The sequence below is a fragment of the Mirounga leonina genome, unplaced genomic scaffold (assembly GCF_011800145.1).
Source record: "Mirounga leonina isolate KUSES-001 unplaced genomic scaffold, KU_Mleo_1.0 Mir_104, whole genome shotgun sequence".
NCBI classification, from domain to species: Eukaryota; Metazoa; Chordata; class Mammalia; order Carnivora; family Phocidae; genus Mirounga; species Mirounga leonina.
The window spans coordinates 13,239,765-13,260,722 of record NW_023270231.1 but is presented as its reverse complement, the minus strand read 5'-3'; the positions used below and the strand labels follow the sequence as shown (position 1 = coordinate 13,260,722).

At 52.4% G+C, this 20,958-nt stretch overlaps 1 protein-coding gene across 2 annotated transcripts in view; it reads left to right on the top strand.

Annotated features, from left to right (window-relative positions):
• The window catches only part of SLIT3 (slit guidance ligand 3), a 597,503-nt gene that overhangs the window by 556,572 nt on the left and 19,973 nt on the right, over positions 1-20,958 (top strand). For both annotated transcript variants that reach the window (XM_035013944.1, XM_035013938.1), the window contains 5 exons: positions 1,942-2,066; positions 7,924-8,021; positions 12,187-12,326; positions 15,294-15,387; positions 20,199-20,336. In XM_035013944.1, coding sequence (XP_034869835.1) covers positions 1,942-2,066; positions 7,924-8,021; positions 12,187-12,326; positions 15,294-15,387; positions 20,199-20,336 — 595 coding nt within the window. The remainder of the gene's footprint in view (positions 1-1,941; positions 2,067-7,923; positions 8,022-12,186; positions 12,327-15,293; positions 15,388-20,198; positions 20,337-20,958) is intronic.

Here is a 20,958-nt window from a genome sequence, read left to right as displayed (position 1 = left end):
CCCGATGCAGGACTCGATCCTGGGACTCAAGGATCATGACCTGAGCCAAAGGCAGTCGCTTAACCAACTGAGCCACCCAGGCGCCCCCTCCCAGGTCTTTCTGATTCCAGAGTATACTCTTGCCCACCAGGCTATCATATTTGGCCGTAACTTCTTTAACCAGTTCCTGGTTCTGAACCTTTAGTATTCACTGGGTATTTCCAATTGTTTTCTACCACTAATGCATAAAAGTTCTTTCTCTATTTAAAATTATATACTTAGGGGCACCTGGGTGGCTCAGTGGGTTCAGTGTCCAACTCTTGATTTCGCCTCAGGGTCGTGAGATCAAGCCCTGCCTCGGGATCCGCACTCCGCACAGAGTCTGCTTGGGATTCTTTCCCTCTCCCTCTGCCCCTCCCCGCCCTTTCTCCCTACTCTAAAAAAATAAAATTATATCCTCAGATAAGATTCAGAGAAGAGAAACTACTGAGGCAAAGTATGTGATCATCTTTAAGGTCTTCACACATATTGCTAACTGGTTTCCAAAAAGGGTTGTAAACCACCTTATGCCCCCAATAGCACCGTTTGAGCGCATTTTTCATCAGGCTTTTGCATTATTTTATCTCATATCATCTCATTGCTAATTAGAAAGGTTTAAAAAAATTATATCTCCTCTTTTGTCTTTTCTTTGATAACTGATTTTTTTTTTAAATGTACTTTCAATTTGTATTATGTATTTGTCTGTTAATGTCCTTTGCTCATCTCTTAGAGCCTTGAGTTGATTTACATATATAGTTTGATTACCCTATAAACCTCATGTGTCTCACAGTTTTGCTTAAAGCAGGAAAACAGTCCACTGATTTTAAGCTAATTTTTCATTTTCCTCCTCCTGCTTCCAAAACATCTGACTTGATTGACGCTAAAGAGGCCCAGCTCACTCTAAAATAGTGGTTCTCAATCTTAGCTGTACATTTTGGAATCACTTGAGGAGCTTTTTACTGGTGCCTGGGCCCCACACTCTAGGTTTTAGATTAAATCAGTGTGGGGTACAGCCTGTGTGTGCTGGGGATATTTAAAAGCACCTTGGCTGGTTCTACCATGAGGTGACCAATTCATCCCGGTTTGGCTGGGACCTTCTGGTTTTTGCACTGGAAGTTCTGCATCCTGGGAATCCTGGCAAACCAGGACAGATAGTGTCCCTTTTCTAATGTGAAGCTGGGGGTTGAGCCAGCTAGTAGAGACTCTCATTCGGGCCGTTCTTTCTGTTCCCCCTACCCACAAATTGGCAGACTCCCCCTGGGGTTAATCTCAACCCAATCTCCAAAGCTCTGTGCAGGGACCATGACGGCCACCCCTCCAGCCTTTACAGCTGAAGAGAACAGGACATGGTCAAAATTGTCATAGACGCAACGTGTGCCTGAGCACAGTTTGCCATCCATCGTTGACCTCATTGCTGTGTCTTTCGGCATCACTTCTTCCTTCCTCCTGCCAATTCAAGGGTTCCATGAGGAGGAACCTTCCTTTGGCCCAGGCACCGTGCCCTCCTTAGCCTAGCCTGAACTATTCCATGGGGAGGGGTGTTTGGGGGCAGAGGAATGGGAGGTCCAAATGGAGGCTGGGCCCAGAGCTCCCAGAACATAAAAAGATACACAAGGGGCTTCTAATTATGGTGCCTTGTTTGTAGATTAGCTCCAAAATCGGATCAGGCTAATTATAGTAATTGATTTGACTGCAGAAGTGCTTCTGAATGATGTCCCACTGTGATTTTTTTCCTCACTGGACAACGGCTGCATTAATGGGACTCTAGCTAGACTGAATGGTGCTGGCTGGGGAGGGCCAACTGCCCTGTGTGTGCGGAGATGGAGAGGAGCTGGCGGCTGGCTGAGGATGGGGCTAGAGAGGAGGGGAAGGGAAGAAGCGGGGACCTCGACCTGCTACCAACAATCTGGTTTTGCTGCCCAGGGCCAGTGGACATCAACCTTGTGGCCAAGTGCAATGCCTGCCTCTCCAGCCCGTGCAAGAACAACGGGACTTGCAGCCAGGATCCCGTGGAGCTCTACCGCTGCACCTGCCCCTATGGCTACAAGGTAAGACGGGAAGCCTCATCCCCACCTTTCATGGCCCCAGGAGCGGCCCTGTGCCCTGCTGACCCTCCCTTCTCCAAGGGCGGCCTGGAGAACTCTATTTCACAGGTCACTCCAGAGACGTCTTTGCCAGTAACACTCCTATTCTACTGCTACCCAGTCATGCAAAACACAGAGAACCCCTACAGTCTCGACAGTGACACTCAGAGATAAGGAGGAAATGTAATATTTGTATGGTCCTTGCTAAACATGGGGACACTAAGTCTCAGAGATTTCACATGCTTCCAAGCAGAGGTGTCCGTGGAACTCACTATCCTGGCTTCCCTTCAAGGGCATTTCCAGACCCTCCCCTCCGCATCCCCAGCTCCACCCTCGGGGTGGCCAGGGCTGGAAGCGCTGGCTCCAGTTCGAGAAGGATATAGGGATGGTGACTGAAAAGCCTGGGGGCTGGCTGCCAAGCCAGCACACTGTTGAAAGCCTTGGGTCCGCCCGTAAGGGGATGGAGATGCCATTTTTCCTGGGCATCCTTCCCAGAAATCCAGGCTAATTCCAGAACAACTTTTCCTCCTTTCTTCTCACCCAGCACTATCTAGATCATGTTATCCTGCCTCCCTACTAACATCTATATAGAGTATGGACTACATGGCCAGCAGTCTGCTTAGCATTTTAGCCACCTTTTCTTTTTAAGCACGCCCTATGAGGAAGGCTCATTATTTCCCATCTACAGATGTGGAAACTGCACCTCGGGTTGGTGAAAGGGCTTGACTCAATGTCCCAAAGCTCATAAGCAGTAGGGTTGGGATAGGACCTAGCGCTATATGATTCCAAAGTTCCTGGTTTTTCCCCTGGATAGCCAAGCCCCTCACTGTGTCTCACTGGGGTCAGCAAAGCTGTGGCTGAATCCCCTTCCCCAGGACCTTCCCAGCTTCCCACCTCCCCAGGGCGCCCATCCAAATGGAGTGGGCAAGCCAGGAGTTCCAAGACCACCCCAAAGCCCATCTAACACCCATGCCTAGTGTGTGGCAGACTGGGAGGGAGCTGTCATCACTGAGTCTCCTGTCCCCTGGAGCATTTGTAAGTATAGTGACCAGCTTGAGGGGCAGACTCAACTCCGGGGAACGTACTAGCTGTGCCTCCAGCAGACGGTGTCAGAGTGCCACCTATGGGCCTGGCCGAGGAGAGCCAGAGGAGGCTCTTGGTAGCCAGCCAGCCAGCCAGCCTTGCCCCATCCTATGAGTGCATATACAGACACTGCAGGGAAGTAGAGAAATTAAGATGACATACTCGGGCCTAGGTCCTCACACTCCCTTGTATTAATTCGGTGGAGGAAACAGGCTGTGGAGTTACACAGAGGGCAAGTGTGAACTCCAGCTTTGCTGTGTGGTGACGGCCAGCGGCCTCACCTCAGCCTTCCATTGACACCCCAGGGCCCATCTCACAGGTGTGCTGTGACCATCACAGGGACATCGGCAGTGCACCTAGGAGGGTCCTTCAGTGTGCATTCAGTAAGCCGGCACGTTGCTGCCTTTTACTTCCCCCTCGCTGGCTGGTTTCACCCGGGGTTCTCAGTCCGTGACACTGAATGGCCGGAGACCATCAGTTGCTCTCCTAGAAAGGAGACATGTACATGACATGCCCAGTTCCATACCTGTATAGTTAGCTTTTTATGCACTGACTGTGTGCCAGACACCCAGCTGGACGTTTGTATTTATTCCCTCCTCTAAGTTTTATAATCGCCTTTGAGGTGGACGGTTTCGTCCCTCTTTGAAAGATAAGACCACTTCACATTCTGAGCGTCGCTCCCTTCTCTATCAAATCAGCCTGAGTCTGAAAGTACTGGAGCTCGGTTTGAAGGCCCAGCTGCTTCCTGCCACACTTGCGAAACTGGCCTGGCCGTGTGTGTCAGAGCAAAGAGTGCAACCACAGGGCTCTTATGGGGTAATGCCGCTTGTTTGGACTTCGCTCGTAAGAGTCTGAATGTCTTGTGGAAGAATCTGAGCAAGGATTTGGACCTTTAGGAAACTGCTGGGGTCACACAGGTCTGGGGTACAAGGGGGAGGAGGATAGTGGTGGGACGGTACATGATGGTGATGATGGGGATGACTATCACACCACCAGGAATATGAGCGGCCAGCATTTAGTGAGTGCCTACTGCATACTGACAGCATACTAAACAAGGTACAGGCATTATCTCGCATACCCCTCCTCAAAGCCCTAGGAGGCCAGGTCCATTTTCCAGTTTAGGAAACTGGGATAGTAGGTGAGACAGTTGGGATTCAGAGCTCAGAACCAATTGATTCCAGAACCCATGCTCTTGACCACTGCATTCATGGCCCACTGTCAAGCACCATAAGTCCCTGGCCATTTGGGACCTGTCAGAGTCTCCAGAACAGGGAAAAGTAGGGTGTGCTGGTGGAAGGAACACCAGGCAGGACCCCCGGAGCTTGTCCCTACTTGACTGTATGACCTGGAACAGCTCCTACTCTCCTCCCCACCTCAGGTTCCTTGACCTCAAAATGCAGCAGGTAGAACCAGAGGGGTCCCTTCACTATGGGTTGCATCCTACCCCTGCCCTGTGTTTGTTCCCCCTGCTCTCCCTTCTTCTGGGGTCGGAGCCCACCCGAGCAGTGACTGAAGTAGTAGTTCTGGGTGAGTTGCTAAGTTGACAACAATCAACAGATACCCACAAAACCATGCTCAACGTTCTGACACTTACCTAGTTATTTCCCGATATCTCAGTTTTTCCATTGACTATCTGAGTGAACGTGGGAAGCCGCAATATTAACCAAAAAAGCATGGCCCCCCACTGCATAATGTTTAGTGACAGCTGCTGTTCATCTGTAATGCCAGGCCTTTGTGAAGCAATTTAAGCACATCACACTCTCTTTTATCCTCTGAAATAAGTTTTGTTATCCTCTTTTGGTAGTTGTAGAAACTGAGGTTCAAAAGGATCAGATAACTTACCCAAGCTCCCACACCTAGGAAGCACATGAGCTAAACCCAGAGTCCGCCTCTCCCTTGCAGCAAAGTCTATCCACTCAGCCCCCCACGAGTAACTAATTCCATCTGAGCCTCACGTCCCCTCCCCCACCTGCACATGGAGGCAGAGCTCCTACAAGGATTGATAGGGTCATGTATGCACTTGGCCTGCCTCAGAGCCAGGATCCAGTAGACACTTCACAGAGAGAACTGGTTTACAGCTATTCTAACACTGGCGGAAATAAAATGTATGTTTGGGCTCATTCTGTTTCAGCCATTTAGCTTCATGTGCCTCTGTTCAATGTCCCAACACAGCGCTCCTCACACTAATGTGTACTCCACCTGGAGATCTTATTAAATGCAGGTTCTGACCCATTAGATCTGAGGTCAGGCCCAAGTTTGTGCATTTTGACCAAGATCTCAGGGAATGCCATTGCTTCTAGCCCAAGGACCGTAGTTTGAGTAGCAAGGTCCTGGAGCAGCCCTCCTGGCCCCATCTCAGAGAGAGGGTTCCAATGGGGATAGCTACTCCCAAACTCCTTTAAAAGAAGCCAGAAGCCCCAGCCATGATGTCTGTTCTCCCTCTCTCTCTCTCTCTCTCACACACACACAGCGGTGGGAGACCAAGGAGCATCATAAATCTAGTAGATCTGAGCAAAGTGAGGCTGAAGAGAGTTGAACTGAGCTAATTAGCCAGGCATTGACAATGGTGATTATTTCTCAAGGACATGTAAGTGACAGAAACCCCACCTCCAGGCCCAATTAGCACATCATCAAGAGCTAGGGTCAGCCTCCTGGATTTCTGAGCTCAGCGTAAGGGACTGGAGGAAACATCACCAGCTCCACATCACCCCCATCCCACCCCCAAGGGAAGATCCCACCTGGAGTCCCTGATACTTGAGAGTTCCCCAGAGCAGACAGACTGGCCCAGGCAGGGACTAGGAAGGCCCTGCCTTGACCTTGAACCAGGTTCTCTTGTGCTGCTCTTCACGGCTCATCCATCTAACACACAGTCACACACATACACACACTACTCCTGAACAATTCTGTTACCAACCAAAGGCCTGAAAAAGTCTTTGGATCACCCCCCTCCAGCCCTGCCTCAGACCCCTGACGTCATCCCCATCTGAAGAGCTCTTACTTCTTACTTCTGGGGCTACCATCACATGCCAGGTGCTTGTTATATACATGTGTGATTTCTAATGGTTCATTCCATAGGGGAGGTTATTATCAGAGAAGTCCCCGGCGCTGGCTTCCCATTGACTGGGTGTCTGGCTGCAGATGCCGCCCCGCCCCACTTGCTGCAGGGCAGTCTGGGACACGTTAGCTCACTCTCCCAGTCTGCCTTTGCGATCTGAAAATGGCAGTAATAACAATCAGACCCATCTCACAGGCTTGTTGTGAACATTACATGTGATCGTGAATACAAAACCCTTAGTGTGAGGCCTGGAATGGGAAATGCGCTCAGTAAATTGAGAATGAGTATTGCAGTTTCCACCGCACACAATGACTCTCCGAAAGGGATCCCGCGTCGCTCTGGTTTAGGATAAGCCCAGATCCCACCCAAAACTCCGTTCTCCTTCTCCCCCTCGAGAAACCCCGGTCTGGCCCTTAGCGGTGAGAGCCGTGAGGGCCAGGCGCACGTGGCCGTGCCTCCCGGCTGCTGGGGACGGCGCCTGTGGCTTCAGGGCTGGAGACAGGAGGAGGGTCGGAGGCCCGCTTGGCAGTGACCTCGGGGCCGGAGAGCCCAGCCCCCCTCCGTCACAGGCACTGGCAGCAGCAGAGGTGGGAAGGGCATTTTCTCAGGCAGATGGTGAGCAGGTGGCGTGGTGGTGGGAGGGCTCCCGTGATCGCCCCCGCTGGGCACGGTGCCCACCCCAAGCCCACAGCCCAGAAACAAATGCCGCGGATGCCTCCAGAGACCCCGCAGGTCCTCCAGGGGACTGCTTGTCAAGACTTAGATGCAGTGCTGGGGCATCAGTCCCAGAGGAGAAGCTGGAGCCAGAGGGCCAAACATTGGGCTGCTCCCTAGGACGCAGGGTCTTAATGTCCACAGCGTCTGCCTTGGCCTCCCTCCTCAGTGCCTGGCCCTCACTGTCCTTCTGCCTGGCACGCTCCTCCCCACCTACCGCACAGTTGGCCCCTCCTCAGCTCAAATGTCCCCTTCCGAGGGGCGTGCTCCAGAGGAACGCCCCCTCCACCCACAACTGCCTGTCGCAGAGTCCTCAGTGTGGCCTGGAGATTAGAATCAGAACTTTCAATACCAACAACCAGGCCCACTTCCAAACCAATCGAAGATGGGTGTCTGGGGCGTTGTCACTTTACAGGGGCAAGGTCTGCTCTCCACACTTCAGCCCTAGTCTCAAGTTGTGGATTACATGGAAGCGTCCGTGTGGCTGAGAATACGGTCATCGGCGAACACGTATAGAGTGCCTACTGCGTGCTAGATGTGGCCTATACTTTAGGTACTTGCTTACGTGAAAGGCTGCATTTAATTCTCCAGCAGCTCTGAGAGGTAGGCTGGGAGAGGTTAAAAGGCTTATACAGGTCATGGTGAGCCAACCAGAAAGAGATGAAGCTGGACTGTGAAACCAGGTTTTCCTGTATTCAAAGCCCATGCTCTTGCCCTGCAGTTCAGGATAGAGAACAGGATGTGAATTCTGGGAACTCGTGAAGCTGGGCCCAAACTCCTGGGTGCTCACTCGCTCCAAGGGCCCCCTTGGCTTCCTCCAAGCCACGCAGCAGACCGGTCCCAGGGCTTCCTTGTGGCCATCTGCCCGGCCTCATCCTGGAGGATGCTGGGGACTCCAAAGGGCGTCCTGGTCCCGGCTGCCACTGACAGCCTCCCTAACCCGGCGCGTCTCCCCCTTCTGCTCCTCAGGGCGGAGACTGCACTGTGCCCATCAACACCTGCATCCAGAAGCCCTGTCAGCACGGAGGCACCTGCCACCTGAGCGAGAGCCACAAGGATGGGTTCAGGTAGCCGCTCACGCGTGGGCCTTTCCTCCCTCCCTCAGAGGGCTTTCTGGGCAGACTCCCGGGGCAGGCTGAAGAAGCGTAGCTGCTCACCGGGGCCTGCCTTGTGGCCACACTGTGCCAAGCCCATCGTGTGGATGATCTCAGGCTCTTCCACCCTATGAGGGAGCTGCTGTGATCGCTACGATACAAATAAGGAGGTCGGGGCACCCACAGGAGCAATCCTTTGCCTGCATGACACAGTCAGTAAGCACTGGTACAGGGAATTCGGGGAGGCTGTCTCCAGAGCCAGGAGGGCACCACGGGAGGCCACAGCTGCTGGCAGAGTCAGAGAAGGATGGCATGACGACTCAGAGCCCCACCAGCACGGCAATTCCACCACTCTCCTGTGTGATAAAAACAGCGATAACAGGTGACCTTGACTACATGTTCATTATGAGCCAGGCACGAGCTAGTCGTGTAGTAGCTCATTTAAACCCTCACAGTGACCCTACCCACTACAGGTTGGGACTAGCCCCATTTAACAGATGAGGAAACTGAGACACAGAGGTGGATTTGCTCTGGGTCACCTATCCTGACGCTCATTCCTGGGTCTTCCCACCCAACCTTGTTCCTCCTTAAGAGCTCAGGAAGAAAAGAGGATAGAAGCCACTTCTGTTTTTCCCATCCCTGTTCTAAAAGCGGGCTTTCAAGGCCTCGCCAAACCCCAGGCCCCCTTCCTACTTCCCACCCTTCTCAGCTGCTTTCAGATGCCCAGTTTTCCCGGCCCCTGGCCCTGGCAAAAGCAGACCAGTGGGAAGTGGTTCCTTTAGCACCCCTAGTGAGGGAGTGGGTCAGGCAGGAGAGGAGGGGTGCCCGGTGCCAAGCTGTGTGTGGATGTGTTAGAGCTCAGATTGCAAACAACTACTGAAGGCACTCTGGCTGTGTGGTCTGCGAAAGAAATCAGGTTCTGGGCTCCCAGTTCTCCTCCCCGGGGAACCCAGCCTACTCCTGTGTCCACCTGCTAAGCCAGTGAAAAGTGAAATTCAAGGCAAGTTTTGTTTTCCTGCCTGAAGTCGGCCAAACCACCCACTCCGACCTTCTCACTGGGAGCAGGGGCGAGGAGAAACCACACAGAAATCTCACGGAGGTGGCGATGTGGCCCCAGCCAGGAAACACACCTCCAGGGTCAGAGCCTGGCTCTGCCCTCCCAGCCAAGGCATGGAGGTCTGCAAGAGGGAGGAGTGCCCCCTGCAGGCGACTGTCTCTCCCCTCTCTGGTTCCCTATGCATTGCACCCCGCCCCCCTCTTTGTGGGTATCTCTCTCCATCTCTGGAGCTGCAGGTGAGCAGAAGGATCCTGTTTCCACCCTCAGTTGCTCAGGGGATTCAAATGAACTGGAAATATTTGTAGAATTTCATTTTCGAGGAAAAGGGCCCAGACCTACAGGATTAGGGAATGGGGTGGAGGATTAAGGCAATGAGGCCCACATACTGGGGATGGCATAGTTTGTGTGGACCCCCCAAGGAGCAGCAACACTCCCTCACTAGGTGAGTACCTGATAGGTTGGCAAAGTGAGGGACACCTGTCAGGGAAGCTCTGCTCCCTTTTTCCGTCCTGTGTCTGTTTGCTAGGACTGCTGTAACAAAGTACCACACAGGGCTGGCTTGGAACAACACAAATGTGTTCTCTCACATTTCTAGAAGCCAGAAGTCCAAACTCAAGATGTCAGCAGGGCCATGCCCACCCTGAAACCTGTAGGGGAAGGGCCCCGTCCTAGCTTCTGCTGGTGCCTGGCGATTTGGGGCCTTCCTTGGCTTGTCTCCTCGTGCCTGTGTTTTTGTAAGGACGGCAGTCATAATGGACCAGGGGCCCACCCTCCCCCAATATAACTGCATCTTAAGTTACATCTGCAATGACCCTATTTCCAAATAAGGTCACCTCTGAGGTGCTGGGGGTTAACATATCTTTTTGAGGGGACGCAGTTCAACCCATAACACCTCTTGCATGTCAGAATTCTAGAAGTATCACGCGCCTCTTCATCAGATGCTTCTCCAGTCTTGATGCATTATCTGCTCACAAAAAGAGCAAAGACTAGCAGAGCTGGCCAGGCAGGAGACCAAGACGGGAGATGGGACCCATCCTACAACCCCACAGCTAACTGGATGCTCTTGGAGTCTCCTTGACAACCCCCTGCCAAGGTTTCCAGTTTGGGCAGAGGAGACTTTAGTCTTCTTCCCACCTTCTGTCCATTGCATGAGCAACCCGTTCCCTCACCAGCCATCCGTATCCCACTTTCATGCAATTCTACAGCTCTGGGGACAGCCAGGGTAACTCATTTCAGGAAAATAGGCAACACTACGGTTTCAGACCTTTGAAAGCCTACCCTCCATCCGATTCTGAGGAAATGGCTTTTCCTGAACGCCCAGAGTCCCTCACAGAAAAAAGGAATGCATCATTTTGCTCCACCTCAAGAGCTCAGACTGAAGAACCCCTCTGGCCTTCTGTAGAAAATGTGACACAGTTTTCAGGTTGTAGAGGAAAGGAAGTTAAGTAGGATTCTAGAAATCCACTTCCTATCAGTTTAGTTTTGTAGCTAAATCCCAAATCAGAGCAATCTCTAAAACAGAGAAAGGCCTGGAATCCTGGGTCTGAAGCTGGAACAGACGTTCATGAATGGGGTGTAGATCCCTGACGGGAGGCTGGGCTGCAGAGGGAGTAACTCCCTGCAGCTCATTTAATCAGATACTCGCCTCCCACCCATGCCCCTTCTCATCTGCTCAGCTTCTCTGTCCCAGCTTAGTTTGCAGGTTGGGCAGAGGATGGCCAGAGGTTGGAGGTTTTTATCCAAGAGATGCAGCACTCCAGAGACAAGTTAAGGGACTGCATCATGCAATCCAGTGTTTTAAGCCAAGCTCACCGGAGAGCCTCAGCTCTGGCATCCTCCTGCCGCATCCACTTATCCCCCAGAAGCTGGAGGGGTCTCAGAAGTAGGCGTACAGGGGCGCCTGGGTGGCTCAGTCGGTTAAGCGTCTGCCTTCGGCTCAGGTCATGATCCCAGGGTCCTGGGATGGAGACTCACATCAGGCTCCCTGCTCAGTGGGAGGCCCGCTTCTCCCTCTCCCACTCCCCCTGCTTGTGTTCCCTTTCTCGCTGTGTCTCTCTCTGTCAAATAAATAAATAAAATCTTTAAAATAAAATAAAATAAAATTTAAAAAAAGAAGTAGGAGTACATACAGGGGACAATGGCATCCCTGAGAAAGAGTAAGGAGGCCAGGTATCCAGAACTGAAGGCAGCTAACATGTTCTGAGCATTTTCTATGTGCCAGATCCCCTCCTGAGCCTTTTACTTGTATTTTTTAATAAAGATTTTATTTATTTATTTGACAGAGAGAGACACAGCGAGAGAGGGAACACAAGCAGAGGGAGTGGGAGAGGGAGAAGCAGGCTTCCCCCTGAGCAGGGAGCCCGATGCAGGGCTCGATCCCAGGACCCTGGGATCATGACCTGAGCCGAAGGCAGACGCTTACCGATTGAGCCACCCAGGCGCCCCTGAGCCTTTTACTTGTATCATCTCCTTACTCCCCACAACCACCACAGTGGGGAAGTAATACTCCCCCAGTCACTAGATGTGGAAACTGAGACACAGAATTTAATTCATTTGCCTAAGGTCTGATAGCCAGGGAGCAGCAGACCCAGAATTCATTCCCCATACTCGGCTGCAGATCCTGATCTTGGCCACCATGTCCTATTCGGGCTCAAGGTAGAAAGCCTGCCCTTGAGTAGAAAGTCACTCAAAGGGGGATGTTTGTTACGCTGTTTGTCTCTGTCTATAAACCACTACCCACAGAGGAGCCAAAGGAAGACAGCTGGAGGCATTTAAGCTCTCTCCAGGAAACCACTTCCAGCTGGGGGAATGGTGCGGGAGCAGGCAGCCATCCAGGGCCGGGGGAGATGGGAGTACTGCCCGGAGACAGCGGGCGAGATGAAATGACCTCCCAGGCCCCTGAGGGTCCTCCTGCACTGGCCCCCAAGGCTTCACGTGTACATGGTGCTGCCTCGGACCTCCATCCGGAGAGAAACCTGACTAATTACATGCCCCCCCAACCTTCTTTTCTGCCACTCCAACCCCACCCCACTCCCTGGCCCCTGGCTGCCCTCCTCCCCACCCTACATGGTCTCCCCAAAGCTGCTCCTGCCCTCTGGGCTTCGAGGGCCAGCGGTGTGAAATCAATCCAGATGACTGTGAGGACAACGACTGTGAGAACAATGCCACCTGTGTGGACGGGATCAACAACTACGTGTGCGTCTGCCCTCCTAACTACACGGGTAAGGTCCCCTGGCATCTGTGCACAGTGCTGGGCCAGCTATCGTGCGCTAAAGATTACTCTTTTCTGAGCTTCTTTCAGGGCCCCCGCCCTCCCCCCCTGTGGACAGACGTGAATCCCCCAAACCCGGTGCTGTGCCAGGAGGGGCTTCCCAGAGGCCTCTCTGCTTGTCAGCCCCTCCTAATCCCCCCCTGCACATCACTAGCTCCTCCTGGCTTTGAAACAGGTTCCCAGGGCACTCGCAGCTGTCTGCTCCGCTAGCTGATGGCCATCCCCTCCTTTGGGAACCCCAGAGACCCAGTGGTGGTTGAGGCCAGCGAGAGGTGTTTGCATTACATTTCTGCTTTGTTCAGGTCTAGTCTGCTTTCTCTGGAAATTTACACTTTCTTGACACTCTGCTAGTTGCTGAGGATACAAAAATGACCAAGACAAAGTTCCCTCTCCTAAGAAGCTCATCATCAAGTAGAGAGAGACAGTATTCAGTAGAAAGAGAATATAACACCTGTAAGCCCCAGGGGGTCATGGGATCACAGAGGAAGAACCTAACCCAGCCAGAGAATCAAGGAAGGCTCCCCACAGGTTATTCCTCGGGATAATCATCCTACCTACCCACCCCCAAAACACAGCACCTTTATTTCCTATATTAACAGCCCCTGATGAGAATAAATAGACTAGATGATGAAGCAAAATGCCACCCAATGGTATGAGCACAGCCTCCTTTGTTATAGGATCAACCCGAAGTGGCATATCCCAGAATGGAATTCCATAAATTCCGTGAGTTCTTTGAGGAAAAGCCTCCAGGAGCAAAAAGTTGGAGCAGTACTGCATGTAATAATACCTCCCTTCCACATGATACAAAGCAGCCTATCAGAGGTTCTGACAATTCTTGCTTGAAAGAATGCTATTTAACTTTGTTTAACCCAGCAAGTCCCAAATTTATGTGAAGTCAGAACTTCCCTCCTACCCTACCCAGAACTCCTTCCCAATGCAGACTTTGTGTGTTGCGAGAAGCACATTTTAGGAAATAGCAACCTAAGGCAAGGATGAAAACAAGGACCAGGCACCCCAGGGACTGCTGTGCTCTACCCTATTGGCACCTGGCTTGACATCAGGAATGAGGTAGGAGATGGGAATACACAGACGATGATTAGAGGCAGTCCTGAGGCCTATAGCGAAGGAAGCCCAATAGCCCCCATTGTCCCTCAGGACCCTGTGCCTTATGCAGACCCCTGGCCCGATGGCCAGGTATTCCCCAAGCACACTCTTGGGACTGTGGTAGAGGACGCCAAGGCCAAATGAGAAAACCACCTGCTAGTCCTCAGCCTCCCGGAGTCCCAGGGAAGGCTTTATGTTGGAGCAAAGTGCAGGGATGGCCTGATGGTCTACTCCTCTACATCTTCCACCTTCCCAGAGAGCAGTTGTAGCCGAGCGTTAAGTTAGCAAGAGGCAGCACTTACTATGCATCTACTGTATACAGACCACTGAATTAGCTACGAGGGATACCAAAAAGTCTACCAAAAAGTCTAAAAGTAGGCTCTCGAGGGGCATCTGGTCTACCTAGATGAGAGGAGTTGTCATATAGGGTTAAATCGTTGGCCCAGAAAAATCTGCTCAGTACCAGAAGAGGGACAGTAAAAATCCCAGCAGTTAAAAAAAGAAGGCAAAAGGACTCAAAATAGGCTTTGGGGCAAAGGAAGGGCATGAACTGAATTTATGGTAGGCAAATGGGCAGTGGAACGGGGGCTGAGGAGACACTGAGGTGGCTTCCTGCCCCAGTTGAATAGCATGGCCTGTGTCTGCAGTTAACTGAAGTGCATCTCTACCTGCGGATGGGATGTCATGGTTTTCTCTGTCCCAGAAAATGCTAGTCCCACACAGAAGCTTGTCTGCCTCTCTGGGCCTCTCCAGGAAGTGAGGAAGAGGAAACGGCTTATAAAGAACACAGTGCCCTCTGTGGTCTTGAGTGGCTGGCAAAATGAGGGTAGGGTAGGGGTCAGCTTGCCCCTTTCACAGCACAGAACAGACTCTGGGGCTGCTTTTGTCATCCATTTCCTCCCCAGCCACCCTCAGGACCTTCCTCTGCCCTGTCCCAGTAGCCTTCTCTGTCCATGTTCCCACCCCCACCTCTGAGAGAAATTCCATGGGTGAAGTTTTCCTCTATTAGATCACTCTCCACCTGGCTTGACCACGTGGAATTTAAGGGAACCCAAAGCTCAGGGGTGCTTCTGCCACTGCCCTCCCCCCTGCTGTCCTGTCTCACTCAGCTTCACATTCCCAGAATACATCTCAGATGGTGTGAGCCTTGGGAGCTTATTATGGAAGTGCCATCCCTGGGTATTTATGACCCATTAGGCATTCCTTGGCACGATGAATTTCAAAGGGAGTGTATTCAGAGACCTAAACTCCAAAATTCCTTTCATAGTTTCTTCTCTGAGAAAATCCAGGGGGCTTACTTATCTACAGCAGGTGGACTATGCTAAGCCATGTCTGCTCTTCCAGGAAGCCTCTGGGTTTCCACGGAGTTTACGTCTGTGGTCACACATCTCTCTGTTACAGTCACCTACTGATTTGTAGATCTGCCCCCCTAGGCCATGGGGAGGACAAGACCGGGTCACTGTTGTGTCACTAGTACCTGTCACGGTATCTACCACACAAGGATGTGGAATGAAAAAAAACAAGCATAGCCCGAGGTCAGGGGCTAGCGTCCTATGGTTTCAGCTGCAACAGCCCCTGAACAATCAAGTGAAACAACCAAAGGTTGGTGCTAGGACAGTGTCCAGGGGAAATGCTAGAGTCTTCCCAGTGCCACTGCTAGGGAGACCGAGGCAGAGGTACAGGAGAAAGGATACGCCGAGAGAGTGAGTGCAGGACGCCTGAGATCCATGACCTCCTGGATGACAGGGCTCGATGGATCTGACCTGCTAGCCAAGGTCTCCCGGGCACCTGACCTTTCTACCCACCCCCACAGGTGAGCTGTGCGACGAGGTGATTGACCACTGCCTGCCCGGGATGAACCTCTGTCAGCATGAGGCCAAGTGCATCTCCCTGGACAAAGGATTCAGGTGAGGCTTGGCTTTGGGTCCCCAGCAGCATAGGGTCCTGAGGTCTCTGCCTCCAGTGGGTCCCTCTCCATTCTCTCCCTCTCCCGATCTCTCTCTGCCTGTTACTTGTTCATTACCATGTGCTCCTCTGTGTCTCTGACTGATCATGGTCTAATTCTTTCAGTCTCTTCGTTTCCCTATGCATGTGCGTCTGTCTCTGTCCCTTTGTGGTTCTCTCTCTTTGTAAGTCTGTCCCTTTCTCTCTGTGTGTCTATAGACAGACAGAGAGATGAAGATAAAGATATCCTCTCTTTCCCTTACCCCTCTCCTTCCCCTCCTGCTCCCCCTCCTTCCTCTCTCCCCACCCCACCCCCTCCAACCCCAGCATAGCTTTCCTTTCCAGAGCTAGTATAGTAGAACAATCCCACTGAAGAAACTGAGTCTGAAGGGTATTTGGTCACCTTCCTTGTGTGCATCCTTCACAGCGTTCTGCCCTCTGTGGCTCCAGCGAGTTTGCCAGCTTATGCACCTGTGTATGTTGGGGGGCCAGGGAGGGGAGAGGAAGCACTGACTGGGTTCAGCAGCCATGGCCACTGATGGAGCTGTCTCCTTGGTGAGCAGCAGAGCCCACAGGAGCTCAGGGAGCACAAGAGCAATTCTAAGGGTGGAAGGAGAGTCTGCCTCAGGAGAAAGCACCAGTTCCAGAGCCTGAGCATCAAATGACACCCCCTGGGAAATCACTCCCGGGCTCTGTCCCTACTTCCTCCCCCACCCCTCCTTCATGAAAACATGTACCATTGCCTCTTCTGGAGAAAACCCTGAGATCCTCGAGTCTGGGGTCGTCTGACATCAGTAGGGACATCCCAGAACCCTAGGGCTAAGAATAGTCTCCCCTAAACACTCTCCCAAAGCTGCCTTGCACACACAGTTGTCTCCCCTTGTCCCCAACAGGCTCTGTCTAACACTGAAGGGGGGGTGGGAGCCTCTAGCACCAGAGAATCTGGGGGAGCATGCAGACCAGAGCAGCTGGGGGCACCCCAGATGAGCCTTCAGCAAAGGTATCTGAAGTGACTCCACAAGAGTCACCCCTAAAGATGAGGCATGTGGGTCTGGAGCTCCATGCCTATGCTGACAAGTCTTTAAAAAGAATCCTGACCAGACTTTCATCCAGTAGCATCTCCAGCCTCTGGAGCTCTGGGTCTAGATGGCTCTAGATCTGTCATCAGTTTGAGTCTGTCCAGCTTTCAGTCATAAGGCAGAGAGTTCCCAGACTCGGAGGAGGGTTTTTGAGACTATGATGCTATGCTGCAAAGCTTAGCACTTTGTGGAAACCCAGGATTTTAGAAATCCTGAGGCTAATGACATCATAAAATCACAGAATCTTAGGGACTTAGGAACTGTGGACTCTTTGATTCATAAATCTCCAAGACCTAAGAACTAGAGAACTCTTAATGATCCTAGAATCTAAGAATTATGGGTTCTAGTTGTTGTCCCTTAGTGAGCCGAATCTTCAGTCCTCAAATTCTCACTGTGATAAGTGCTGTGGGTATTGCAAGAGGTTTCTGATTCCCTCCCTCTTGAGGCCCTTTCCATGGACCTGAGGGAGGAAAATTTGACACAAAACAAATGTGTAGAAAGAAGGCATTTCTGGGGCCCTTGATTCTGGCTCTGAGTGTTGATGGGGAGCTGAGGGGAGAGGAGAACCTGCTAAAGCAAAGGGAAGTCCTCACACACGTTAGGAGGTGAGCTGAGATGGGTGGGATTTGAATGAGCTGGGGGGGGATGGTGGCCACCAGCAGGAGAAGGGTCTAGAATAGGTGAAGGTGAGAGAGTGACATGAGCATGTCTTATCTGGTGTTTTCCTTTCCTATTTTGACATCTCAAGCCTAGAGCTTGAGAGCATCACCTACAGCATCACCAGGGAAAATGCTAGAGGCCTGTTAGGGCTTCTGGTTTTGCTGACAGCAAAGGAAGCTTCAGTCCTTCCATGCCCGTACCCTCATTCAAATCTGCCTTATCTGCTCTGCTCCCCTCTCAGAGGTGCCATGTGGGCTCTTAGGTAGTTGAGCTGCTGGAGTGTAAGTAAGGGTGAGGGATGCCTCCCAACCCCCCAACCCCACTTTTCCTACTCCTGGATTTGGCTTCTCTGCCAAGGGGAGGCAGAGATGCATAAAATAAACCTGAACCCAAAGCAGAGCAGGCTGGACTGACAAGCAGAGTGCTCTGGGGGTGCCTACGAGGGGCAATGGTGGTGACCAGGCATCTGAGCTGTGAAGGATAGTAGAAGATCCATAGCTGGAAAGCAGGTCAGTGGCATTCCTCGAGCTCAGAGGACAATGGCTTGACAGAGCACAGTGAGCATGAGAACTGGTCCAAAGTGGTCCATCCAGGGTATAGGTCTGGGGTTGGGGTGTTAGGGACTTGGGACCAGAGACATAAGCAGGGCCAGAGATCATGATCCTCTGGTACTTGTCCCTAGAAACCTCACTCTACTATAGCCAAGGCCCCTTGAGTTCTAGGGGAATATAGAATACGGAATAGGAAGAATATGGAATATAGCAGGAAACCAGTCTAGCTTTCAAAATCCTGAGATGATATAGTTATGCACAGTGTATCCTAGCATCTTGAAGAGGTCTACGGGCCAGCTCAATAATGTGAATTTTATTAAAATGCATTTAAATCAAAAACCCCTTCTCCCAGGGCAACATCTCCTGATCTTAACCCTCCTCCCCTTCCCTCCCTTTCCTCTCCTCTCCTCTCCTCACCCATATCCCAAGGCAGGCTGCAGGGACAGTAACAAGAGACGTGCAGCCAATGCAACCTTTGCCCAAATTTGAAAATGCTTATCCTTGAAGATTTCCTTGTATGATGTTCTAATGAGGATTCAACAGAACAGAGAAAACTATATAACTATCTGTGATATAAACACATAATCATAATGTACCAATCATAATGTACCAAAACCCAGAAAATAATGAAGCAGACTGCCCGTGAACACTGGGAGTCACAATGACAGAAACACAGATCACGATGATTACCGCGCGCGGAGGACTTCCTGTGCGTCAGGCGCAGGGGCCTATCTCCCGTCACACTCCGCAGTCTTAGGCTGTAAAACAACTATCCGCTTGCTAGGCGGGGGCTGAGGTGCCACGAGGTGAAGCAAGCTACCCATGTACTCACACGCAGAAACAGCTGGGGCTGCGAGTCAGTCCAGGCCTGGCTGATTTATTAGCTAAATCCGGAGACTCTTGGGACCAAGGACGTCACTTGGTTATGCCCCCTTGTTCAGAATCAAAGTCCTATACAGAACAAAATTATCTAAGCCTTACACTTTAGAAGAAAGGCAAGGGGAAAACATTTGAGAACATTAGGAAATGCAGGTGATACCCCCAGATGCTTCTCTTTAGCAGATAAAGAAATGGTGCCTAGATCCTTGCTAAGGGAAGCGAGGTGCAGGACCCAGCGGCAGCCACATCCCAGGGGAGCTTGTGGGGAGTGCGGATTCCCAGGCGCCACCCAGACTCCCTGCTCAGAAGCGGCATTTTAACAGGATCCCCCGGGGGCTTTGTTGGAGGAGCACAGGTGTGAAGAGGGCTGTAGTGTTGTCAGGAAGAAGGACGGGAGCACATTCACCTCCAGATCTGCATGATGTCTGCGAGGGAGCATGGCATCCCCTCGTGGAGACCTGCTCCGCCATCTTGACCCCATGCCTAACTGGCTGGATCTTACCCTGCAAGGACTGAGTGGCGATTGTTGCCTCAGAGAGGCTCATGCGGCTTGAGTTGTTCTGCAGGTACTTCTTAGAATTCAGGAGACACAAAGACAAATGCCTCCAGGGGCCAGCCTTAACACTAACAGGGTATACTGAGCATATGCCCCCACAAGAGGCTTGCCCAATCGGTCTCTTTAAAAACTGGGGTGGAGTGTGGGCTATGACATGAAAGTTTGCACTTTCTGGGGCAGCGGTAGATCACATACTTCAAATTTACCCTTCAAATAAGTAAAGGTGAACAGGTCAGATCTTAGCCGATCTCAGTTTCTGAATGCAGGCTCAGTGGATCCTCAGATTCTAGAACTTGTCCTCCTCCGGCGACCCCCCACGCCCCAAGCGTCTTAGCTAGCCATGAATCCACAGCACACATCATGCTCTGCCCACAACCCCAACAATGCCGGGATCCACTTGTGATTCTACTCTATCCACTCCTACAGGGGGAGGAGCAAGGAGAGGGCGCAGGGAGGACCATCCCTTTGTCCTGATGCTTCTCGGGCCAGGCTCCTCCGTCCCATGTGTATTCAGAGGTCTCGCTTCCCTCTCCGCCGTGGCCACCTGTCCCACCTTCCTCCTCTGACCTGCGTAGGCTGTGGTTATCATCTGTACCCCGCCCAGTAGAATTCAGCTGCCGGGCCCGAAAGGGTATGGGGGCTCCTGGCCTGCGGCCGGCAGAAGCACCCAGAAGTGTTGGTGTTCGCGTGTGCCTGTGTGTGCCTCCGCCCCTGCGAGTAATGCAGTGCCTTCAGGTCTCTTTCTTGCTGGGCTATGCGTGCACCTGGGTGCACCTGGGCCAGCAGGTGGGGGGGGGCTGCAGCACCCACCCTTCTCACCGAGCGCCGCTGCCGGCTCCTAACACAGGAGCCCCCACATGACGCAAGCAGACATCAACCTGCGGGGGGACCCAGAGCCCACGGATGGCTGGTGAAGCCGACCGTGGGCCAGGCTCCAGGGAGCCCTCAAGAAGTGAGAGGGACTTAGGACCATGGGGGCACAGAGAAGACAGGAGGCCCCCTGGAAGCCAGCCTGGCCCACAGAACAGCCTTGCTCTGCTGCGTTCCAGGTGCGAATGTCTCCCCGGCTACAGCGGGAAGCTCTGCGAGGTGGACAACGATGATTGCGTGGCCCACAGCTGCCGCCACGGGGCCCAGTGCATGGATGCGGTCAACGGCTACACGTGCGTCTGCCCCCAGGGCTTCAGGTATGGTGGATGGGGCCCTCAGGATGGGGCCTGCAGGCTGGGGGACTGGTGGGCTAAGGCAGGCAGGGGAGACACCCACTCCTAGGCAGCACCAGCCCCTGGCCTCCTGGGCCTCCTTGGAAGGTCAGCCCTTCCATGTCCGAGAGCAGATGTTGTGAAGCCCATGTGATAGACAGAGAGAAGAGCCATCCAGGGCAACTGGGCGGGAGTTGGACTTAGGATCCAGCTCACATGATGTCAAGCTTGGGCATGATTCCTTCCAATGGAAGATGCTACCATCTCGGAGCTCAGCTTACGAGGTGGGGGTAGTCACACGGTCACCCTGGCAGGGATCTTCTTTTTAGGCTGGGGAACAAAAACATTATTGTGCCCGAATGGTAGGAAAATGGAGGTAAACAGGAGAGCTTGGGGTTAATCACTGGAATCAGTGAAGCCGGAAGAGAAAGAGGAAATGGGAGGCACTGGCCAAGTGGTCAGGAGAGGTCTGTGGGGTATGTGGAAGGAGAGGCTGGGTTCCAGCCCTAGCGCCCACACTGACTGGAAGGGAAAGGTGCAGGGGGCACTGGAGGGGAGGCGGGGACCAGACTGAAGGTGGGGGGCGGGGTCGGATTGGGGACAGTTC